The sequence below is a fragment of the Zingiber officinale genome, chromosome 6B (assembly GCF_018446385.1).
Source record: "Zingiber officinale cultivar Zhangliang chromosome 6B, Zo_v1.1, whole genome shotgun sequence".
NCBI lineage: Eukaryota > Viridiplantae > Streptophyta > Magnoliopsida > Zingiberales > Zingiberaceae > Zingiber > Zingiber officinale.
The window spans coordinates 84,252,382-84,276,043 of NC_055996.1; the positions used below are offsets into that span (position 1 = coordinate 84,252,382).

Below are 23,662 nucleotides of genomic sequence, written 5' to 3' on the forward strand. Positions count from 1 at the left end.
TTTGTTTGAGGGGGGGATTGTTGGGGTTATAGTCCCATATTGGAAACACATGGGAAAGATCATGGGTTTATAAGATAAAAGATATCTCCATTGGCATGAGGCCTTTTGGGTAGAGCCCAAGAGCAAAAATCATGAGGACTTAGGCCCAAAGTGGACAATATCATGCTATTGTGGAGATATCTAAATTCTTTTCGATCCTACACTTTCAACTTCTTTAATGAAGAAAATATTATATTATTATCCAAGCCAAATTTACTATTTGTAAGTGTCTAATTTCCTAATATTTCATCATGGATTGAAGGCAAATGGAAAAGTATTTCCGGCTGGAGGAGATGTTATTGAATACTATTGTTCCTCACTCACAGGTACTATCGTTCCTCTTCCAGGTCTATCATCTAAGGATCAATTCCTTAGAATCAAATCGTACTCCTATAAGTCTATCCGACCTACTAGCCTTCATGCTTGGACTGTATCCAAGACTTTACCATTACCTAGGGTTACCTCCCCCTAGGATTTCCACTATCTAACTTTGCTTACCAAGACTTTCACCACCTAAGGTTACTTTCCCCTAGGATTTTCACCACTTAACTTCATTCACTAGAGCATAGCTTCACTCACTAGGACTTCCACCACCTAAGGTTACCTCCTCATATGATTTTCACCACTTAACTTCACTCACTAGGGTCTAACTTTACTCACTAGTACTTACCCTTGCCAAACTAAGTTAGGACTTTTGTTAGTTATCTAGTCCTGACTAGACTTCTCTCTTCCAAACATTAAGTCTTGTTTGAATAAATCCTTAGTCAAACTGACCAGACTTAGGTATATTGTCAAACATCAAAACTCTTAAGACTCATTGCACGAAAAATCTTCCCCTTTTTGATGTTTGATAATTTTCTTAAGTTAGGTATTTGGTCTTTAGGATTTTATACCAAAGTTAGGAGTCAAAATATTTTTAAATTTAAGGTTACTCTCCCTCTTTGACATACATCAAATAGATTACCTAAGGTTCCCTTGATTTTGCACTAACAATTTAAAAAGTACTTTGAGAAATCTTTGTGAAAGCATATATTTTCAAACATTATTTTTGAAATAGGATTATTTTTAAAAATATCACTTTAAAATTATAGTTAAAAATTAATTGTCAAAAAGTTTTCAAACATAGTTTTAAGGAATTTTAAAAATTAACTTTGAAAGAATTTTGAAAACTATATTTGATCTTTCAATTAGGACTCCCCCTCAATTTAACACTTTCTTAGGACCTTGTTAACCACAAGGAATACATCCTATGTGTCTTATAGGTTGATACGAATTAAAAGATCAGTTAAAATATTTTTTTCAAAACATAAATTTTCAAAATAGCGTTTCAAAAGATTTTTTAAAAAAATTAAGAAAAGAATTTCTAGATTTTTCACATATCTCCATAATGGTATGATATTATCCACTTTGGGTCTAGACCCTTATGACTTTGCTCTTGGGCTCTCCCTAAAAGACATCATTTCAATGGAGACATCGTACATTCTTTTAAACTCATGATTTTTACCAAATCTTTCCAATGTGAGACTTTAATTGAACCCCAACAATCCTCCCCTCAAACGAAGGACCACAATTACTCTCATAGTCCAGGCTTTCCCGCGAGCATCCGGTTACCTTGACCTGCTTTGGGCCTCTATACAAGCATCCATATCCGGTCACATTGACCTACTTTAGGTCATCCCATGAGCATTCGTCAACTTGACCTACTTCGGGCCTTCTTGCAAGCATCCGATCACCCTAAACTACTCGTCTCCCAACAAGTATCCGGTCACCCTAACCTGCTCCAGGCCTCCTTGCAAGCATCTAGTCATCCTGACCTGGTCCGGGTCTCCCCACGAGTATCCAGTCACCCTGACCTGCTTTGGGCCCTTCTTACAAGCAGCTGGTCAACCTGACCTACCCTGGGCCCACCCTCAACTTCTTTCAAAGCTGCTCCATATGGCATTTGGTCTAGACTATGACTCTGATACCATTTGTAGGATCAGTGCGGTCGAGGGGGGATCTCGACTTGTCGCTTTCTTTTCTATTTTATTCGTTCTTTCTATCAAAGTCGTTAGTAGTAGCAGAATAAATAAAGTATGGGAAAAATAATACTCACGGGATTTACTTGGTTCCCAACCCCCCAGGGTCAGTACGTCCAAGGCCTACGCACTAAGGTGTGAGTCCATTGGTGGCCTCCTTTCCAGAAACTTTCTGGAGGCAGAGAGACCCGTCTTTCAGTTCATCAAATACAAGGATAAAAGAATGATAAAGTAAATACAACTTGTAATAAAAGAAATACAAACAAAAACTTTGTTGAGCTAATCTGGAAGTCTTGAGCACCCTTCCTAAAACTTCCTCGGTAGCAAAGCTTCGCCTCGTAGCCTTCCTTTTGAGCACACAGAATATGAGTAGTAGAAGAAGCGATATGTTGAATGTAGAGCCTTCATCTCATTTTATAGAGTTGGATCAGATCCTTATTTGGATCAACTCTTATCTGGATGAAGTTATATCTAGATGAAGCATATCTGGATAAGGAAATATATGGATCAAGCCTTATCTCTATTAGAGTAGGGGGTGACCCTCCACACGGCTCGTGGCACGGTCGTGCGGGTTCACACGACCTTCCACTGCCTGCTCTCGGCCAAGGTGACATGGTCGTGTGGAAGCACACGGCCGTGCACTTCCTCCTCTCGGCCAAGGTGACACGATCGTGTGGAATCACACGGCCATGCACCTCTTCCTCTCGGCCAAAGCTGCACGGCTGTGTGCTTCCACACGGCCGTGTCTCTCTTCCTCTCGGCCGAAGTGACACAGTCGTGTGGGTTCACACGGCCGTGCCCCTCCTCTCCTCTGCCAAGGGTCACGAGCGCGCGACCCTCACACGATCATGCCCTGCGCCAGCCGGGAGTACACCACCTCTCAGGGCCACATGGCTCACACCCGTTGGAAGCTTTAGACTCCCTTTCAATTCTGCTTGGCTGTAAGTCATGTCCTACCAGTCGTAACAAGTTAGAATAGATCTATGGACTGAGCATCATAAGATAGGCAAGAATGCCGAAATTTAGATGAACAAGAAAAAGGGTAACGTCTGTCTTGTAAGTTAAGGTTATAGTTAAGGGCGGACGTTACATTTATCAACCTTATGATTGGAAAATTAATGACAATTATTGTAAAATACCGAAAATAGGCGAATATAAATAAGGGAATTTTTCGGAATTTTTGGACATTTTTCGGGAATTTTTTGGAGCTCGTATGGACGAGTTAACGGGAACAAGAACGGGGTCCGGAAAAGCCTGTTTAGGCTACCCGATTTAAGCGAGGAAAAGATTATATAAATATATCCTTTTCTTTTTATTTCTTTATTTCTTTTCCTCTGCTTTTGTCGCCGAACCCGCGCACCCTTTTCTTCCCTGTCGTGATCCCGTGCCCTAACCGAAGCCGGCGGTTTCTTCCTCGCCAATTCCCTTTCTTCTCCTCCTCTGCCTTTCTTCTTCCTCTTCGCCGAGACCCCCCTTCTTTTCCTCCTCACTGAGCGACGCGCCGCCGCCACCACAATCGCCGCCGTCGCCTCTTGCTGCGGAGTTCTCAGCGCCGGCCGCTGCCTAGCCTTCTTTCCGCACGAGGCTAGCCAGCGACGCCAGCTGATCGCCGACCCCTCTTCTGTGCGCTGTGCCCTAGCCGTCGCTGTGAGGTCTGAGTCCTACCCCCTGCCGCCGTCGCTTGACCTAGCCGGCCATCAGGAAGCTTACTGCCGTCGTTGACGAAGCCTCAGCCACATGCTCGAGGTGCTGTTCCACCGCTGATTATTTTTGGTTTTTCTAGTGAGTTGAGCGTCAACAGAAGCTTGGGTTTTGGCAACTTTTTGGTTTCCAGTAGTAGTTATTCGCCGGCAGCACTATCCCTAGTTGTGGATCAACATCGGTTGCGAGTTTAGGTAAGGAATTGTGTTCTGTATTAGGATTTTTGATTTATGATGTACACATCTTAATCTGACAGTGGGGAAAGGAAGATTTCCAGTAGGGTTTCGCTGTGGTTTGTTGATTTCCGACAGCAACCCTATTCAGCAGCCCTTGATCCAGTAGCAATCACGGTTGTGAATTTAGGTAAGGGGTAGGAATTTGGTATGTTTTGTAGTAGAAGATTATGTGTTGATTAGGGTTCGTTAATTACGTTGGATTGATTAGTTGGGTTCAATTTAGGACTTCTTAATTGGATTAGAATTTAGTTTAGCTTATTGTTGTATGATGGAAATGAGCTAAACTAGATATTATGTTTGATACCACAGGACTTTGACGCGAGACGAGCATCTCGATGTCGGATTTGGACATTCCTATTGGAGGCGGGTACTTTTGACTATTTGTCTTTGATATGCTTAGTAATGAAAATAATATGTTGCATTAATTGTGTTTCATACTTGTTTCGGTTAATCACTGCCCAATACATGCTACTCGTTGATTGATTGTTTGTTTACATCTTGTATGGATATGTACCTGATTCCACATACTCATGGGTAGTGATATAACCATATTTTACCATGTCAGGACCTAGGTTTGATACCTTATATGATTAGATACCTTGATATGATTCATTCGCTTTGGTGCACATTATGATATGTCCAGAGATTGGTTTAGTATATTACCATGTTTAGTGACATGCACCATTCGCATGATTGCATGCTGAGTGATTGATTGCTCCTTTATTTTCGAGCACTTTGCCGTTTATCATCGCTCGGTGCTCCGCTAGACGCCATGGGTGGCGGACACAACGTGATAGCACGCCGGTTGACTCTTCCTGCTCCGTTGATCCGCCTGTGGGTAGTGTGACGCAGCAGCACGTTAGAGATTCCTCCCGTCATAGTGTACCAGAGATGAGAGCATTGCGCCCCCATTTATGATTTGGGGTAGAGTACGATGTATCCGACAAAGATCCCGTCCACTCGATCACCAACAGAGTAGTGTTCGAGTGCACGGTTGTCACAGCCTCTACCCACTTGGTCCCACTTTGTGGTGAGTTGGCTGACTGGCGTGACCATGACATTGGCATCATACGCATGATGCATTTATTGTTTGGATTGTGTTTGTTGCACTTATATGCCGCACATTGCTTGGATACCTTGTTTGACATGCATATGTGTCTTCTATACCTTCGGACTGCTTTGTCCTTATACGGGTCCGGTTAGTATGCATTCTCTCCGCTCTTCTTGGTTGCATTTACCTTTATCTTTATCAGAGTACGCATGATTAGTGCTAGGTGTTATTTCTTTACTTTGCATATCAACTGCACTGCCGAGTGTTGGACTCACCCGCCTCCATTGTTGATATTTTCAGGTTGATGTTAGAGGGAGTTCCATTGGTCCCCACAAAGACGAGTGCTACTCCTCCGCTGGTTTTGAGTTGTTGTTTTATTTTAGCTTTTATCAGACTTTGTTTTAGTTATGTTTGGGATTATTCGCTTATGGATATTGTATGGATTTTATTATTATGGATTTGGATTTTGGATTTTATTCTACTACATGCCTCCCTGGAGGCAGAGGTGAGTTCGTTTGATTTGAGCTTTACGAGTGTAGTGGAGTAGGTGGATTTTCAAGTATTATTTTCTTGATTATATTAACCAGAGGTTGTGACAACCAGAGGTGAATAGATTATATATAACCGCATGGTGATGTTTTATTTTGTTGTTATTATTCCACCCGGCCGAGGTATTTGTGAGATGTAGAAAGTTTCAGATTGTCCACCGACAGGGGAGATGCTGCAAATTTTCTCGGACAAGGACTCCTCCGGGCGTGACAATTTAGTGGTATCGGAACGCTTTACGATCTTTTGTTTCGTATTTTGATTTTCGAATTTATCTTATACCAATTTATTTGGTATCGAGCGGTTATGATACCGCTTTGTTCGAGATTTATCGGATACCGTTGTTGGTATTCGTGATATTTAGGTTAGCCGTTTAGTCAAACCGGGCATTTTCAGATTTCGATATGGTTATGTTTCGATTTCCGTTTGATTTATTTGGATATTCTCGTTCGGAATTTTGAGGTCAAATTGGGGACCGGACATCGACATCTCCAGACAAAAATAGGTATGTTGTTATTTTATGGTTGTTATATTGGTATTGATATCCGTAATTTAATTTAACAGATATGAGACGATCTACTCGTATTGCTGCGAGACGTGGTGCTGGACAACCACGTTATGCCAGAGATGCCCACTGTTAGTGAGCCTGTCAGTCAGGGAGAGACTCAGGATGCAGCGGGAGCATCGGGCTCTCAAATTCCGATAGCTCCTGTAGAGATACCTACTTTGGCCACACCGACGGTATCCACGCCTACCCTGTTTACCGTACCATCAGGGGTACCATTGGCGTACCCGGCATCTGCTCCAACCTACAAAATATTCAAGACCACCGCCACTTGACCTACAGACACCAAGGACACTGCACTTCAAAGGCTTTCAAGAGTACACCATATTCGTACCATTACCCACCGTACCTCCACTGCCACCACTTTTGTTCCTAGACAAGACCACCGACGCTTATGCTCCAGATATACAAGAAGACCGGAGTTCCTCCTCCGTTTATTCCGCACCACTCGTAGTATCGGCTCCAGAGTTTCCGCTTAGCTCTACAAATGTATCATCGATATCGTTACCGCACGAGCTAGGATTCCAGACTGGCCGAGTCGATGAAGACTCGTTTCACTCTTTTCCGCGAGATCTCGATCCGAGTATGGCTCTATCATGGATAGACTATGGAGCAGACTTTTTCTATATGGCTTGCTCCGAGTTGGAGAAAGCAGAGCTGCTTACCATTTACTGGATGAAGCTAATGCCCGGTGGGTTACTTCTATTATTGGTGAGCGTAACGTCACATGGACCAGGTTCGAGAGGCTTTTGAGAGCCGTTTCTTTCCACTGTCCTATCGGATGGCTCGCCGACAGGATTTTATGAGTCTGAGGCAGAATAACCGCTCAGTGACCGAGTATAATACTGAATTCCTCCGGTTGGCTCAGTTTTGTCCAGAGTTAGTTGCGGAGGACAGAACTCGCATGATGCAGTTTATACAGGGATTGGATGGTTATCTGCATGTACAGCTTGCCGGATTAGGGATTACATCTTACTCTGATGCATTGAATCGAGCTTTGATGATAGAGTTAGCTCGGCAGACAGCATATCCGGACAGGAAAAGAAAGCATACGGGTCAGACATCAGGGCAGGTCCAGCAGACACAGGCGACAGGACAGCATCAGAGTAGTCGCAGACGATCAGGTCAGAGTTCTTCTGGGGTTTCTCGTAGGCCTCAGAAGTCAGGACAGTCTTCCTCAGGACGTTTCCGGTCTCCTCGGCAGGATCGGAAATAGTCCACCAGCGATATACAGTGTTTCCGATGTGGTTCCAGAGATCACATCACTTCAGCCTGCACTCTGGAACAGTCAGTTTGCTTTTATTGCAAACTGCCTGGGCACCAGAGCCGAGATTGTCAGCTGAAGGCTCAGCACACGGCCTCCGGAGGGTCAGAGCAGAGGGGACAGTCTAGTCAGTCAGTGTCTCGACGAGGAGGGCGGAGATTCACACCCTCACAGCGTCAGCAGAGCAGCCCTCAGCAGCATTTGGCATGCTTGGACAAGAGTACTCCAGGTTTCAGAGCACCCGAGTTTTGCTCCAGACCTTATTATCCGACCTGTAAGCGATCGGACTCGGTCCCCACCACCGCACAAGATCGCCACCATCCTCTCGCCTTATCTCGCACATAGTCCAGCCGGCGCTTATCCGCAGAAATACCGGCAACAGCATACTCCTCCTCCTCCGCCAGACCGGTCGTGTTCATGCGATTACAGAGGATGCTCGGTGGCCGACGGATCCGTTTTCCGCGGTACGATTTCCATTTATGCATTTATCGCTGATATTTTGATTGATACTGGTAGTTCGCACTCTTTTATATCCCGTACCTTTATGGGAGATTGGTAGATTACCTATTGTTAGACTACACGGTTGACTGTCCCTACCGTCCGGTGATACTTTAGACGTCACCCAAGAGGTCGAGGTTGCCCCTTAGACTTTGGCAACATGATACTTACTGTAGATCTTCTAGTATTGGAGATGGTCGAGTTTGATGTCATACTTGGCATGGATTGGTCAGTTTATCATGCTACCGCTGATTGCCGACGAGGGTGGTCACCTTCCACCTCCACCAACCCTCGTGGAGTTTCATTGGCATCGAGACGACGGTTATCTCGATTATTTCGCGATTCAGCTCGTGTCGCTGTCACACTACCGTCATGGTTTTCTGTTGTCGTTGATCGCATCGAGGATGAGTAGTTCGCACCTCTCCGATGTTCCCGAGTCCCGAGTACCCATCTATTTCAGAGGAGCTGCGTTTGCCTCCCGAAGGCCGGAGTTCGCTATTGAGCGATTCCGGAACCGCTACGATCGAAAGCCCGTGATCGTATGGCACCAAAAGAGTTGAGCGAGCTGAAGGTTCAACTCCGGAGCTTTTAGACAGGGATTTATTCGCCTAGTGTTTCACCATGGGGTTCTGCATTGTTTGTCAAGAAAAGGATGGTACTATGAGGTTGTGTATTGACTACAGGCAGCCGAATGACCATCGAAATAAATATCCATTACCACGAATCGAGGATTTGTTTGATCACTCAGAGGTACATCGGTGTATTCTAAGATTGATCTGCGATCCGGATATCATCGAGAGTCGAGATTCGATATCCAAGACATCTTCCGCACTCGTATACTCATTATGAGTTTTGGTAATGCCATTTGGCTTACCAATGCTCCAGTGTTTATGGACTTGATGAACCGTATTTTTCTGGAGTATCTGGATCGGTTTGTTATCGCTTTCATTGATGACATATTGGTCTATTCTCGTTCGAGGAGGAGCATGCAAGATCTTGGAGATTCTTCGACGACATCAGCTGTATGCGAAGTTCAGCAAGTGTGCATTTTGGTTATCCTCAGATTTTCCGGGACACGTGGTTTCTAGTAGAGGTATTTCATTGATCCTCGAAGATCGAGGTCATCGGTTTGGGAGCAAGTCGATTCAGAGATCCGCAGCTCGATTGGCGGATATTACCGACATTTTGTCGAGGGCTTCTCGCATTGCTATGCCACCGACACGCCTTACGGGAAAGGCGTGAAGTTTACATGGTCCGAGGATTGCAGACCGCCTTCCGTGAGCCGGGCGAGATTAGTGTCGGCTCGCTTTGGTTTTACCTTCCGGAGAGGATGGATTTGTACTTTACACCGACGCGTCTCTGCAGGGTTTGGGCTGTTCTGATGCAGCACGCCAGAGTAGTCTCTTATGCTTCTCGTCACCAAGGAGCATGAGAAGAACTACCCACAGTCTGGAGTTAGCCGCCATCATCTTTGCTCAAGCTATGGCGACATCATTTATACTGTATCACATTTGAGATTCTCACCGATCATAAGAGTCTCAAATACATTTTCACTCGAAGGATCTCCGACGGAGGAGATGGATGGAGTTCCGAAGGACTATGATTGTACCATTAGCTACCACCCGAGGAAAGCTAATGTGGTTGCAGATGCACTCAGCAGAAGTCCAAAGGGACTTTGGCTTGCCACCGGACTTCATCACGGACTTGATTCAGTATTTCTCTGAGTTAGATATTGAGGAGCAGGGACCGAGCAGGGTATTTTGTTACCATGGTTGCTCACCATCGATCGGGACGAGGATCCGAGAGGCACAGTGCCGTTGATCGATTTGCAGTTTATTAGCAATGATAGCTTCCGGCAAAGACCGAGTTTACCCGAGACGAGGAGGGTATCATATACTTCCGAGGCAGATTATGCGTACCTCAGTCTCATCCGGTCTTACAGGAGCTACTTCAGGAGGCACACCGTTCTCGATTTGCGATTCATCCAGGCGGGACTCGTATGTATCGGGACTTGAGGCGTTCCTATTGGTGGAACGGTATGAAGAAAGACATCGCGAATTTCGTAGCTAGATGTCTTGTCTGTCAGCAGGTGAAGGCTGAACACCAGAGACCTGCAGGATTACTTCAGCGGATTCATATTCCTGAGTGGAAGTGGGATCACATTACCATGGACTTTGTGGTAGGATTGCCGAGGACACGACGAGGCCATAACGCGATTTGGGTAATCGTAGATCGATTAACCAAATCCGCGCACTTCTTAGCGATTCGGAGGACTGATTCCTTGGATCTGTATTGTCGAGAGATTATCGGACTACATGGTGTTCCATTGAGTATCATTTCGGATAGAGATCTACGGTTCACGCCTGCTTCCGGCAGAGTCTCAGCAGCCTTGGGCACACAAATTGCTTTCAAGATGCCTTCCATCCACAGCATGATGGACAATGTGAGCGACCATTCAGACTTTAGAGGACCTGCTGAGGTCATGTGTTATGGATTTCGGAGGCAGTTGGGAGGACCATCTGCCGTTGGTAGAGTTTGCCTACAACAACAGCTTCCATTCGGCTATCCAGATGGCACCGTTTGAGGCGTTGTATGGTAGACGTTGTCGGACACCCGTCCTTTGGGATGAGGTTAGAGAGGCTCAGTTGTTGGGACCTCATAGAGTTCAGCAGGATGCAGAGTTGGTCCGTACTATCAGACGGAGGATGTCAGAGGCGCAGGATCGTCAGAAGAGTTATGCTGATCGGAGACGCAGACCACTAGAGTTCTCTGTTGGCGACCATGTATTTTTGCGAGTTTCACCCACGAAAGGGGTGAAGAGATTTGGCCTCAGAGGTAAGCTAGCTTCGTGGTACATTGGCCCTTTCGAGATTTTAGAGAGGATCGGAGCGGTAGCTTACCGATTGGCACTACCACCGTCCCTGTCAGGCGTTCACGATGTATTTCACGTACCGATGCTGAGGAGATACGTGCCTGATCCGACACATGTGCTGGCAGATATTCCAGTTCCAGTTCAGCCAGACATTACATATGAGGAGGTTCCGGTACGGATACTCGACCGGAAAGAGCGTCAGTTGCGGAACAAGACTATCCGACTGGTTAAAGTCGGATGGCAGCATCATTCGGACGAGGAGGCTACTTGGGAGCTCGAGGATACTATCCGAGCTCGATATCCCCATCTTTTCATTTGAGGCATGTGATTTAGTTTACCGTTCAGCATTTTTACTTTCTGTCTGTTGTTAGTACTTGCTGAGGGTAGATAACGAAATTTGGGGACCAAATTTTTATAAGTGGGGGAGAATGTAAAATACCGAAAATAGGCGAATATGAATAAGGGAATTTTTCGGAATTTTTGGACATTTTTCGGAAATTTTTCGGAGCTCGTATGGACGAGTTAACGGGAACAAGAACGGGGTCCGGAAAAGCCTGTTTAGGCTACCCGATTTAAGCGAGGAAAAGATTATATAAATATATCCTTTTCTTTTTATTTCTTTATTTCTTTTCCTCTGCTTTTGTCGCCGAACCAGCGCGCCCTTTTCTTCCCTGTCGCGATCCCGTGCCCTAACCGAAGCCGGCGGTTTCTTCCTCGCCGATTCCCTTTCTTCTCCTCCTCTGCCTTTCTTCTTCCTCTTCGCCGAGACCCCCCTTCTTTTCCTCCTCACTGAGCGACGCGCCGCCGCCACCACAATCGCCGCCGTCGCCTCTTGCTGCGGAGTTCTCAGCGCCGGTCGCCGCCGAGCCTTCTTTCCGCACGAGGCTAGCCAGCGACGCCAGCTGATCGCCGACCCCTCTTCTGTGCGCTGTGCCCTAGCCGTCGCTGTGAGGTCTGAGTCCTACCCCCTGCCGCCGTCGCTTGACCTAGCCGGCCATCAGGAAGCTTGCTGCCGTCGTTGACGAAGCCTCAGCCACATGCTCGAGGTGCTGTTCCACCGCTGATTATTTTTGGTTTTTCTGGTGAGTTGAGCGTCAACAGAAGCTTGGGTTTTGGCAAATTTTTGGTTTCCAGTAGTAGTTATTCGCTGGCAGTACTGTCCCTAGTTGTGGATCAACATCGGTTGCGAGTTTAGGTAAGGAATTGTGTTCTGTATTAGGATTTTTGATTTATGATGTACACATCTTAATCTGATAGTGGGGAAAGGAAGATTTCCAGTAGGGTTTCACTGTGGTTTGTTGATTTCCGACAGCAACCCTATTCAGCAGCCCTTGATCCAGTAGCAATCACGGTTGTGAATTTAGGTAAGGGGTAGGAATTTGGTATGTTTTGTAGTAGAAGATTATGTGTTGATTAAGGTTCGTTAATTACGTTGGATTGATTAGTTGGGTTCAATTTAGGACTTCTTAATTGGATTAGAATTTAGTTTAGCTTATTGTTGTATGATGGAAATGAGCTAAACTAGATATTATGTTTGATACCACAGGACTTCGACGCGAGACGAGCATCTCGATGTCGGATTTGGACATTCCTATTGGAGGCGGGTACTTTTGACTATTTGTCTTTGATATGCTTAGTAATGAAAATAATATGTTGCATTAATTGTGTTTCATACTTGTTTCGGTTAATCACTGCCCAATACATGCTACTCGTTGATTGATTGTTTGTTTACATCTTGTATGGATATGTACCTGATTCCACATGCTCATGGGTAGTGATATAACCATATTTTACCATGTCAGGACCTAGGTTTGATACCTTATATGATCAGATACCATGATATGATTCATTCACTTTGGTGCACATTATGATATGTCCAGAGATTGGTTTAGTATATTACCATGTTTAGTGACATGCACCATTCGCATGATTGCATGCTGAGTGATTGATTGCTCCTTTATTTTCGAGCACTTTGCCAGTTTCATCACTGTTCGGTGCTCCGTTGTGACGCTCATGGGTGGCGGGACACAACGTGATAGCACGTCAGTTTGACTCTTCCGGTGCTCCGTTGATCCGCTCAGGGGTAGTGTGACGCAGCGTGTAGCACGTTAGAGATTCCTCCCCGTCATAGTGTACCAGGAGATGAGAGCATTGCGTTCCCCCATTTATGATTTGTGGTAGGAGTACGTATGTACTCCGACAGCATCCCGTCCACTCGATCACTCATCAGGAGTAGTGTTGCTGAGTGCACGGTTGTCATAACCCTACCCACTTGGTCCCACTTTTGTGGTGAGTTGGCTGACTGGCGTCAGGGGTGACCATGACATTGACATCATATGCATGATGCATTTATTGTTTGTGATTGTGTTTGTTGCACTTATATGCTGCACATTGCTTGGATACCTTGTTTGACATGCATACAGGTCTTCTATACCTTTCGGACTGTTTGTCCTTATACCGGGTCCTGGTTAGTACAGATTCTCTCCTGTCTTCTTCGGTTTGCATTTACCTTTATCTTTATCAGGAGACTGTACGCATGATTAGTGCTAGGTGTTATTTCTTTACTTTGCATATCAACTGTACCTGCTGAGTGTTGGACTCACCCCGCCTCCATTGTTGATATTTTCAGGTTGATGCTGTCAGGAGGGAGTTCCAGTCGCTGGTCCCCACAGCACGTAGTGCTACTCCTCTGCTAGTTTTTGAGTTATTGTTTTATTTTAGCTTTTCGCTATCAGACTTTGTTTTAGTTATGTTTTGGATTATTCTGCTTATGGATATTGTATGGATTTTATTATTGCGATGGATTTGGATTTTGGATTTTATTCTACTACATGCCTGCCTGGAGGGCAGAAGAGGTGAGTTCGTCGGATTTGAGCTTTACGAGTGTAGTGGAGTAGGTTATTTTTACTGTTTAATTATCTTAACTGCGTGGTTGTGACAGCCAGTGGCTGAATATATTATATATAACTGCGTGGTGATGTTTTATTTTGTTGTTATTATTCCAGCCGCCTGTGGCTGAGGTATTTGTGAGATGTAGAAAAGTTTCAGATTGTCCACCGTACAGGGGAGATGCTGTCGAAATTTTCTCGGACAGGGACTCCTCTGGGGCGTGACAATTATTGATTAGCACTTTAATTTCTATTTTAAAACTTTTTATTTGTATTTATGTTAATTTGTTATATGTGTGCATATTATATCATGAAAATATTGGAAATGGAGGGCATATTTCATAATATATGCCATTTTTTATGTCACAATAGAACATCAAATCCAATGGGGACTTTTCAAAAAGTCATCCTAAATAACTATTAATGATAATTTTTAATGTCCTTTAATACTAGTATAGAAGACATTTGTAAGTGTCATTACAAATTACATAATGAGACATTTTAAATTAACCTTATACATGATCATTAAGGATATTTTTATTGTCACTATAAAAAATATAAAATACAAGACACTTATAGTTGTCCTGTTAAATGATTTTAAAGGACATATAATATCACGTCCCGGGAGAGTCTCTGCCAGAAGAAATTTTGGCAGCATCTCCCTTATACAGGTGACAATCTAAAACTTTCCAAATACCTCAGCCAACATGGTCGGAACAATATATATAAAAACAAGCAATCACCACGTAGTTTAATAGTAAAACTAAACAAATGCAACGATAAGAAAACCAAGTCAAAAATCCTACTCAATTACACCCATAAAGCTCAAAATCGATATCCTACTCCACTACACCCATAAAACACAAATCACAACTAACTCACCTCTTCTTCCATCCAGGCAGGCATGTAGCAAAATATATACAATAAAAATTCATCGACAATAAAATAAACCATACAATATCCATAAAGCAAAACTAATACAAGTCCAGATAGTACTAAGAAAATCAAAAGATAAAACATATCCTCGCGATCTACACGGGACTAGCGACTAGAACTCCTCTGGACAGCCTCAACCTGAAAATAGTAAATATCCACGGGGTGAGTCAACTCCTCAGCGGGCAACTACTGATATGCATAATAAAGAAAATAACAACTAACACTAATCATGCATGCAGTCTCCTGATATAAGAATGATAAATGCAACTGAAATAAACAGGAGAAAACTGTACTAACCAGGACCCGGTGTATGGATAAAAACCCGAGAGGTATAGAAATCCTGTATGCATGTCAAACAAATGCATCCATCAAATATGCAGCATATAAGTGCAGCAAACACAAGCAATAAATGCATCAATGCATATGATGTCAATGACATATCCTGGTCACTGATGTAGCAAATCTGTCACATCCGCTAATCAAATTGTACAAATATATTTCCACTGAACCCCTTAATTTCACAATAACGTTGTAGTAACGAGCCCAGGATCGCTCTCGAGGAATCAACAGTATGATGTAATCTAGGATTGTCTTTTATTCCTGTTTTTGGGGTTTTCGATATAAAAATGGAGATGGGGAATTAAATGCTTTGAATCTGAATCTAACAAAAGTGAAACACAGCAGTAAAGAAATTAATCTAAAACAAGAGTGAAACCTAAACAAATGAAATCTACTTGTGTGTCAACGATCAAATCATAATGCATTGTCACCCTACATTATAATTAAATCATCAACACACATCAAACGAAGATTGAAATAACAAGACTCAAGTAAATCTGATCTACAGCAAAATGTAAACCCTAACTTAGAACTTAAACTCTAAACACTTAACCAAGCATCAAATTAAACTTAAACTAAGCTTCAATTGAGTAATGAAATACTAAATTACTGCTAAAAACATAACAAACAAATAATAAATCCAATATAAGCTATAAAACATAAATAAAATGAACTAAAAAGGTAAACCAATCCAATCCCTCAATCATCTACCAAACTACACGCTCAAGCCGTCACACAAGAGTGCCAAAGTCGAAACCACCCGACTCTGGACCTCAATGGAGATTCTAAGCTGCAAATCAATTCGAGGAATGCTCACAAGTGCCGACGGACCACCCCCGGCGAGCTAAGAACATCCCGGAACCCATAAATGCCGAAAATCTGGAAATCTGGTCTCTGGATCTGATGGGAAGCTGTGGAACGCGGATGAACGTCGGATGGAGTTCAGCAACGCCGGAGGACCACCGCCGAACGCTTCTGATGAGAATCGGAGCTCGGATTTGGAGGATCACCTCCAAATTTGAGGTGAAACGGGGAGATGCCGCGAGCCAAATTCCACCGGAGAGAACACCCGCCGATGGCTCCAGATGATCAGGATGTGCTGCCGTGAAGCTCTACAATGAAGGTTGAAGCTCGGGAAATTGATTGGAGAAGGAATGGGGCCGAAATCCGGAAGATTGCCGTGAGGACGAGGCTGCTGCGCGCTCTGGAGTCGACGAAGAAGAAAGGCACTGTAGCTTCCCATTTAAATCAGATCTGGATCTGATCGGACGGCTGGGATTAATTTGGCGCTTGATCAACGGTAAAAGCTTGCCCAAAATCCGATCCGAAGGTACTGATCTTAATCTAGAGTCTGGATCTACCCTCCCTTAGGTCGGATCGATCAGATCATCACTGGATGGCCCAGATCTGCCGATCTTCAATGAACGGCCCAAATTAATCCGGCTGGATCAATGGTTGGATAAACTCAGATCTGGATCAAAACTTCTGGATCTTCATCAATGACTTAGATCTGCTCCCCATTAGGTTGGATCAGCCAGATCTTCAACGGATGGTCCAGATCTGTCCTATTCTTGATGAACGGCCCATAATGCTCCAAAGCTTGATCTTCTTGTTTGAACTCCGATTCGAGCCCAATTTCAGTCCAAATAGATCCAAATTCAAGATCTTTTGATGCCTACAAAATAATAATCAAATATTAGCATGAAATAATATAAAAATAAAGTAATTTGCAATTAAGTCCAAAAATACACACAATGCATAAAATGTGATGTAACCATGCTTTTAACCTATGAAATCAACATCAAACCATGCATATATGAATCAAAATAATGCAGTAAAATCATGGTTATCAGTCACCCCTACTACCAGTCAGCCATCTCACACACGATGGTGAGACCGAGTGGGTAGGGTTGTGACAACCGTGCACTCTGCCATCACTGCTCCTGATGAGTGATCGAGTGGACGGGATGCTGTCGGAGTACACCTATCCTCCTACCCCAAATCATAAGTGGGGGAGCGCAATGCTCTCATCTCCCTGAGCAAGTACAGAGGAGGGATCCCTGCCGGCTACCATGCTGCGTCACACTACTCATGAGCGGACCAACGGAGCCAAACAGAGCAAACTGTCTACCGGCTACCACGCTGCGTCTCCAGACCAGCGGAGCCTAACAGAGCAGAACTGTCTGCCGGCTACCATGCTGAGTCACCGGACCAGCGAAGCCTAACAACAAAACTGCCACACACTTGCCTGACATACCACTAACCCATGAGTGGTGGTGTGTGCAGATCTATGTAACTGGCGATGTGCTCAATAATAATAGAGCCAACTATCGCACAGCATGCAATCATGCGAGATGGTGCATGATACTAAGCATGGAAATATCCTAAACCTATGCATCTCTACAAAATGTGTACCATAGGACAAAGAATCAAATCAAAGGTACACAACTTAGATAAAGTATAAAAACCTAGGTCCTGAACATAATAAAGCATGGTTATGTCACTACCCCTATAAGCATGTATAATCAGGTAGGTACTAATATGAAGTGCATAACAAGTAAAAAAGGAAAGCATGTAACAAGTATCGGGTAGTGACCAACCGATGCAGATAAGAAACATAATCATTACTCACTACAACAAAAACCCTCATAGACATCGGTTTTCCACCGATGTCTATTACATTTTTGACCGATGTCTATGAAGGCGATGTAAAAAGTCTGTCATTTTAGACATCGGGTTAAAACCGGTGTAGTATCACTTAACGACATCGGGTGTAAAACCAATGTAATATTATATGTTAATAACACCAGTTTTGGCAGCGGTATACGACCGATGTAATATTAGTTAATGACACCGGTTTTGCAGCGGTGGAAAACCGATGTAATATCAGTATTGTTTAACGACACAAATTCGATTTTCGAAATAGTGAAAAACCAATATTATCACTAAGCAAATCATAAAATTAAGTTAATATTATTAATTCACTAACAAAATCACAAATAAAAATGCACCGATGTATCTAAACATACCAAGTCAATATCCATATAACCAACACATAAATATTCTTCTTACAACATAAATATTCTTCTTTGATCTGCACATTTGAAATAATCTGTTAAAGTGCATAAAGCAAGGTCAATGACAAATCTCTCATGGATGCACCTAAAATGGCAAGTACTGAAGTCCCCTCCATTAGCACAAGTATGAATAGCAATGTTCAGAGCATCAACAACTCATTGATTCATGAGAGTTCTTGCATCCAAGAAGATCCAGGAGTTCACATGATCTTCTCTACTAAACCAGCTAAATTTGCAAATTCAAATGATGAAGTAAGACCAATCCAGTCCCTGCAGAGTGCATTTCAAACGAATCCTGCTCAATCTCTTACCAAAAGTTGAATTAGAAAACAAGTTTGATGTATATTTAAAGGGAAGACTAACCATATTTCACTAGCTCATCGATGAAGTTGTTGTAGAACTGCAGACCTTTAGGATTCACAAATCCTCTTCCATCTACAAAGAAAGTAGCATTCATATAAAATAACAGAATTAGTGTTTTTTAATAACACTCTAACCGATCTAAAAGTTTCAGGGAGTCATACTCGGAAGAAGTTTTGACCAAGAGATGGAGAATCTGTAGGAGTCCAATCCCAATTCAGCCATCAGCTTGACATCTTCCTAATAAATCATCTCATCTTACTGAAAGTTACCTTGTATGATTCTTCTATAGTCAAACTAACTCTTTAATTGTGCGATTGCTTAGGAAGTAGCTTTAATAGTCATCAATATATGGGTAATAATTAAGTTAAGATTCAAACCCAAAATGAAACAGATAGAAGAAGCTTTTATATATTTTTACATTAAAAAAGGTGAACCTAAAAAGTGTGTAGTTATACCTTATATTTGTGATACCCATCTGAAGCTACATCTGCTGTACTTTTGTCCATCATTCGTCCTAAAATATTCATCATAAAAAAAGATCAATAATTCTCAGAAAGTTAAACGGTGGTTAGAGTAATTAAACACAGGATTATAACATCAGTAACTGAAATTCCATTACTCAAATGCATTCAAATGTGAAGTGTTGAGCTACTCATTCTTCCGGAGTCTACTCATCTCCTCTTACGAAATTATCAGAGGTGTTACAGATGTGAAGACATACTAGTTAACAAGCTCATTGTGAGGCTCATATACTCGAAGAAGTACACCAGAAAATCCACCTTTTGGATGATAGATCGATCAAGAGGATATCTAACTGGAGGAAGAAACTAGGCAATTGTTTTGAAGCTTACCTTGATCCCCTTGCTTTACTTCCAGCTCATTTAATTGGTTCTGATAGATATGTTTCAGCAAGGGAAGCAATTCAGATATCAAGCTATATGTGTGCTCCTTATTATTAAACTTGTTTTGACCATTTGCCAATTCCTGAAGATGATACAAATTGAATATGCACATAAAATTGTCATAAACCCAGTCTAACACCAGATTGGGTTTATGACAATTTTGATAAGTACTATGATTTGGTCACTCCTGATACTAGTCTTGTTAGTCCTGAGACTGATGTTAATCCTAAGACTAAAGAAATTGCAAAAAAAATGATGATAGTGGGTTTATGGTGCATACAGATAAAGCTAGAAAATAGACCTTCAATTAGCATGGTTATCAACATGTTGGAAGGAAGCATCATGGACCTGCAAATGCCACCAAAACCAAAATTCAGCTAGAGTGCCATTTGAAGATTATTAAATGATGCAAAAGAAAATACTCACTTAATGATCAAAGCCTTTAAGTTGTATATGTAGCGCATCTAAGAAGCCCAACACACAAATCCTGTAGAAACAACAACAAAAAAAAGAGGCAAATTTATAAGCCAGAAAACATGGCATATTAGTGAAAAGAATTAGCATAGACATAAAAGAAACTTGATAGTTCAAGGAATACATAAAACCAACTTAGCAACAAGAAATAACAACTCCTCAATCTAGCAAACAAAAATGATAAAATCAACTCAGGATAGTGTTTGAGGAAATTCATCAAACACATTGCATACATCAATCAATTAATACTTGCAATGAAGAGATCAAGAAGATGAAACTCTAATATTTTTTAGTTTCCACTATACTTGAGTTTCTAGGTTACACATGCAAGAACATGGCCTTGACAAGCAAAGTTTCAAGCTTATTTGAGTTTCAAGAAATTTAACTGACGAAGAAGAAATCACCTGCCAATCTCAATTGCATAGTCTGACCACCACATTCTTTCGCGTCCATACCATTGCTACCACCGGACCAGAGATGATGTACTCCACAAGGGAACCAAAGAAGGGCTTCGTGGAGAGGTCGACGTAGTGTTTCTCCGCAAAGGAGCGTTCCACGCCGACCAACTTCAACCCTGATCGACGCACAAAAATAACCAAGAAAATTTCTCATTACTTCTCTAAAGTAGACGGGGAAAACAAAAAAGGATTGTAGTTGGTAAAATCTTCACCTTTCAAGTAGAAACCTTTTTTCTCAAACCTACTAATAATTTCTCCAACCTTTCAACTAAAAAAAAAAGGAAGAAGAAGGATTTTGGTGTTTCAGTAACATATCTATTGTAAATTACGCAATGCAACGCCGAATAATAGATGAACGAAGCGAAGGAATAAGAAATCAAGGGGGAGGAAGACGACGAGCACACTAGGCCGCGTTGGACGTCGTTGGGCTTGATCATGATGAAGGTCTGTCTGTTCCATCGCCGTGCTCGCTTCGTTTCTATCGCTTGCTTGCTGACGCTGTCAAGGAGAATGATGACCGAAGGCACAACTTTCATAGAGTGGGAACAGAAACCCTAATCAGACTCAGCTCCACAGAAGATCCTGGCTAGCAGTGCGAGTCTTCCCAAGTCAAAACTACAAAAGCCAATCGATTTGCTGGCAGCGGATGCTGACCACGACCTTCCGCATGGGGCTGGCCAGCGGCTGGGCATCCTCGGTGTGTGCGGTGTCGCCGTCCGCGGGGTGGCCGACCGCAGGGTCGCCGAAGGCAGCAGGGGCGATCGCGTGAGCGACGAAGAGTGGAGCTGAGATGGAGGAGCGGAGACCGGCGGGCGAGAATGAGTTGCTACCCTCTGCGTCCTCAGTCAAACACAAGGCAAGCTGTGCTGTGCATCGATCTAGGAAGGGGAAGAGGGAGATGAGGCTGAGAGAGATAGCCGGATGGCCAACAGCGAGGAGGAAAGTGGTGGATATACGGTGGACGGCGCGATATAGGTTTAGGTTTAGAGGGAAGAGTGAAGTGTTGCAAATTTTGGCTAAATATTGGTAGGAAAATTAAATTATTTTATTTTATCATAGACATCGGGTTTTAAAAACCGCTGTTAAAATCGGTGTCTATTAACGAAAAAAGGCGCTCATAGACATCGGCTTCAAAAACCGATGTCTATGAGCGAAAATCTGCGCTCATAGACACCGGTTTTTGGAAAAACCGGTGTAAAATACTCAAAGACATCGGTTTTTGCTTAAAACCGTTGTTGTTCCACTGATGTCTATGAGGGATTTTGTTGTAGTGACTATTTGTTATAAACACTACTATGCATATCAAATGACATATCTAAAAAGATAAGTCAAAGTACCCGCCTCCAATAGAAGGTCCAATCCAGTCCAAATCCGACATCGAGATGCTCGTCTCGCATCAAAGTCCTGTGTCACTAATATATATACATTTTTATTTAGCTATAATCATATGAGATAAATAGCTAAATAAACTTCCCTAACTGGATTAGGGAAAACCCTAATCAATATAATTACTAACCCGAACTATTGATTAACCCACAAATAAAATCCATAGGTCATCTAGGGTTAGCTCTTTTTTAACCCTAACCATTCACTATTCAATTATCTTAACAAAATTCCCAAAAACTTGTATCCCACTAATTCCCTTACCTCTTCTTCACAGCCAAGTGACTGCTGGTGGAATAGGGTCTGAAGGGTTCGCTGTCGGAAAGATGGTTTACTGCTGGATATTGTAGTTGAAGCCAACAGGTGTGGCTCTCCTCCAACCTAAGACACCTCAGATCTGTACAGCAAAGATCTAGCACAAGAGAATTATTGTACAAAAATGAGGGAATTCCGGTTGCCACCAATGAAGGAGATGAAGGAAAGTGTGGGCGGTAGACCTAGGGCACCACAGCGTGTCCCTACTCATACCTGAGGTTCACTGGCTCGAATTAGATTGTCGGCAGCCGTCTAGTAGTAAGGAGAGATGTCGAGGCAATGAAACCGATGGAGGCTGGAGTCGGGAATTAGGGCACGGTGTGGAGGTGGTCGGCTGCCGTTGCTAGGGCAGAGGAAAGGGTTGGCTGCCGACGCTAGGGCAGAGGGGAAATTGACCGGTGCTAGGGCTCAACCTTTCCTCTCTTGGCCGAGATTCTGCTCGTGCGGCCGGCTAATCAGGGAAGAAGGTAACCACCGGGAAGACGATGAGGTTGCTCCATGCGGCGGTGAAGTAAAGCGACATTGGGAGGCTCTCGTGCTCCGGCGTTCGGCCTCATCTCGTCGCCGCAATCACGGCTCGAGCAGGGAGAAGGGTGACGGTGGAGACGACTAGGGCAGTGGCATCGCGAGGGAAAGGCGATCGGCTTGGGGACGAGGAGAGGGCTTTGTATGCTCATGAAAGAACCGTCGCGTGGCGGTTTTGGGGAGAAACAGAAAAAATCGAGAGGAGGGAATCGACGTCGGGGGGAAAAGGCTCGGGTACGCGGGGGAGGAAACAAAGAAAATAAAAGAATAAAAGAGAAAGAAAAGGAAAGAAATAAAGAAAATCAACATTTCCTTGTTAAAACGGGGTAGCCTAAATAGATTTTATCGGGGCCCAATATTTATTCCCGTAAACTCGTCATACGAGCTCCGAAAAATTCTCGAAAAATTTCTAAAAATTCCCTTATGGTTATTTACCCTTTTTGGTATTTTACATATAAATTTGTCATCATTACTATAATAACAAGGCATGCATAAATGTCATTACAAATCTTGTAGTGACGTTTTTTTTGTCATTATAACAATTATTCATGACATTAATGGTGTGACTATTTTTATGCTATAGTGACACTAGGAAATGTCATAAGACTTTAGACGACATCATTATAGAGGACATTTTGATTTAATGTCACTATATCAAAAGTGTATGTATAAGTAGTATATGATGACACTTTTAAATGTCATTAAAAGTTTATATTCTTGTAGTGTTATTTACAGTCCCTGGATTAATAGTTTGAATCTCAAAAAGATAAGGAATGTGTTGTGATCAAATTTCTACGTTGGCTACTAAATGACATTGCCAATGGACGAACCAAGGGAAGCTTCAAGATTAGTCGACCGAAGGCAACGTGGATTGGTGAATCAGAGTAGAGGAAGGTCGCTCTCAGGCAAAGATTTGGATACATGGATAGCTATTTATAGCTATAAAATTTCTTTAATCATTTAAGTAATATTGAATCATTGATCCTATAACTCATTTTAAGTCTTAACTTTGTGTTAATTACCCCCTCTTTCTTCTCCCCTTTGCCTGCTTCTTCTTCACCTTCTTCGTCCTCACATTAGGAACCAAGGAAAGTCAGCACAAGACAGTTGTTACATTTAATTTATTATTCGATAAATAAACATTCATTATTTGAGTGCACATTCTATATATGTTTGATCGGATCTTTAACTTACTTACTGAATGTCCGTAAT

The 23,662-nt window shown here is 42.9% G+C and overlaps 1 protein-coding gene across 7 annotated transcripts; it reads right to left on the minus strand.

Moving 5' to 3' along the window:
- Window positions 1–17,969: 17,969 nt before the first annotated feature.
- On the minus strand, window positions 17,970–22,687 carry LOC121992905 (beta-glucosidase 3-like). 7 transcript variants are annotated; one of them, XR_006115018.1, is made up of 9 exons: window positions 22,139–22,687; window positions 21,875–22,022; window positions 20,174–20,343; window positions 19,722–19,782; window positions 19,597–19,643; window positions 18,849–18,907; window positions 18,555–18,626; window positions 18,394–18,465; window positions 17,970–18,300 (listed from the first exon to the last, which is right to left on the minus strand). XR_006115018.1 is itself a non-coding variant. In XM_042547531.1 (9 exons), exons 4-9 carry the CDS (start codon window positions 19,757–19,759, stop codon window positions 18,257–18,259), a joined length of 336 nt encoding a protein of 111 aa, XP_042403465.1. In that variant the 5' UTR covers window positions 19,760–19,782; window positions 20,174–20,343; window positions 21,875–22,022; window positions 22,139–22,687; the 3' UTR covers window positions 17,970–18,256. The 7 variants fall into 7 exon arrangements, 4 of the variants coding, with proteins under 4 accessions (XP_042403465.1, XP_042403467.1, XP_042403466.1 ...); XR_006115020.1 differs by having other exon boundaries at window positions 18,555–18,651; XR_006115019.1 differs by having other exon boundaries at window positions 18,555–18,722.
- Window positions 22,688–23,662: the final 975 nt, after the last annotated feature.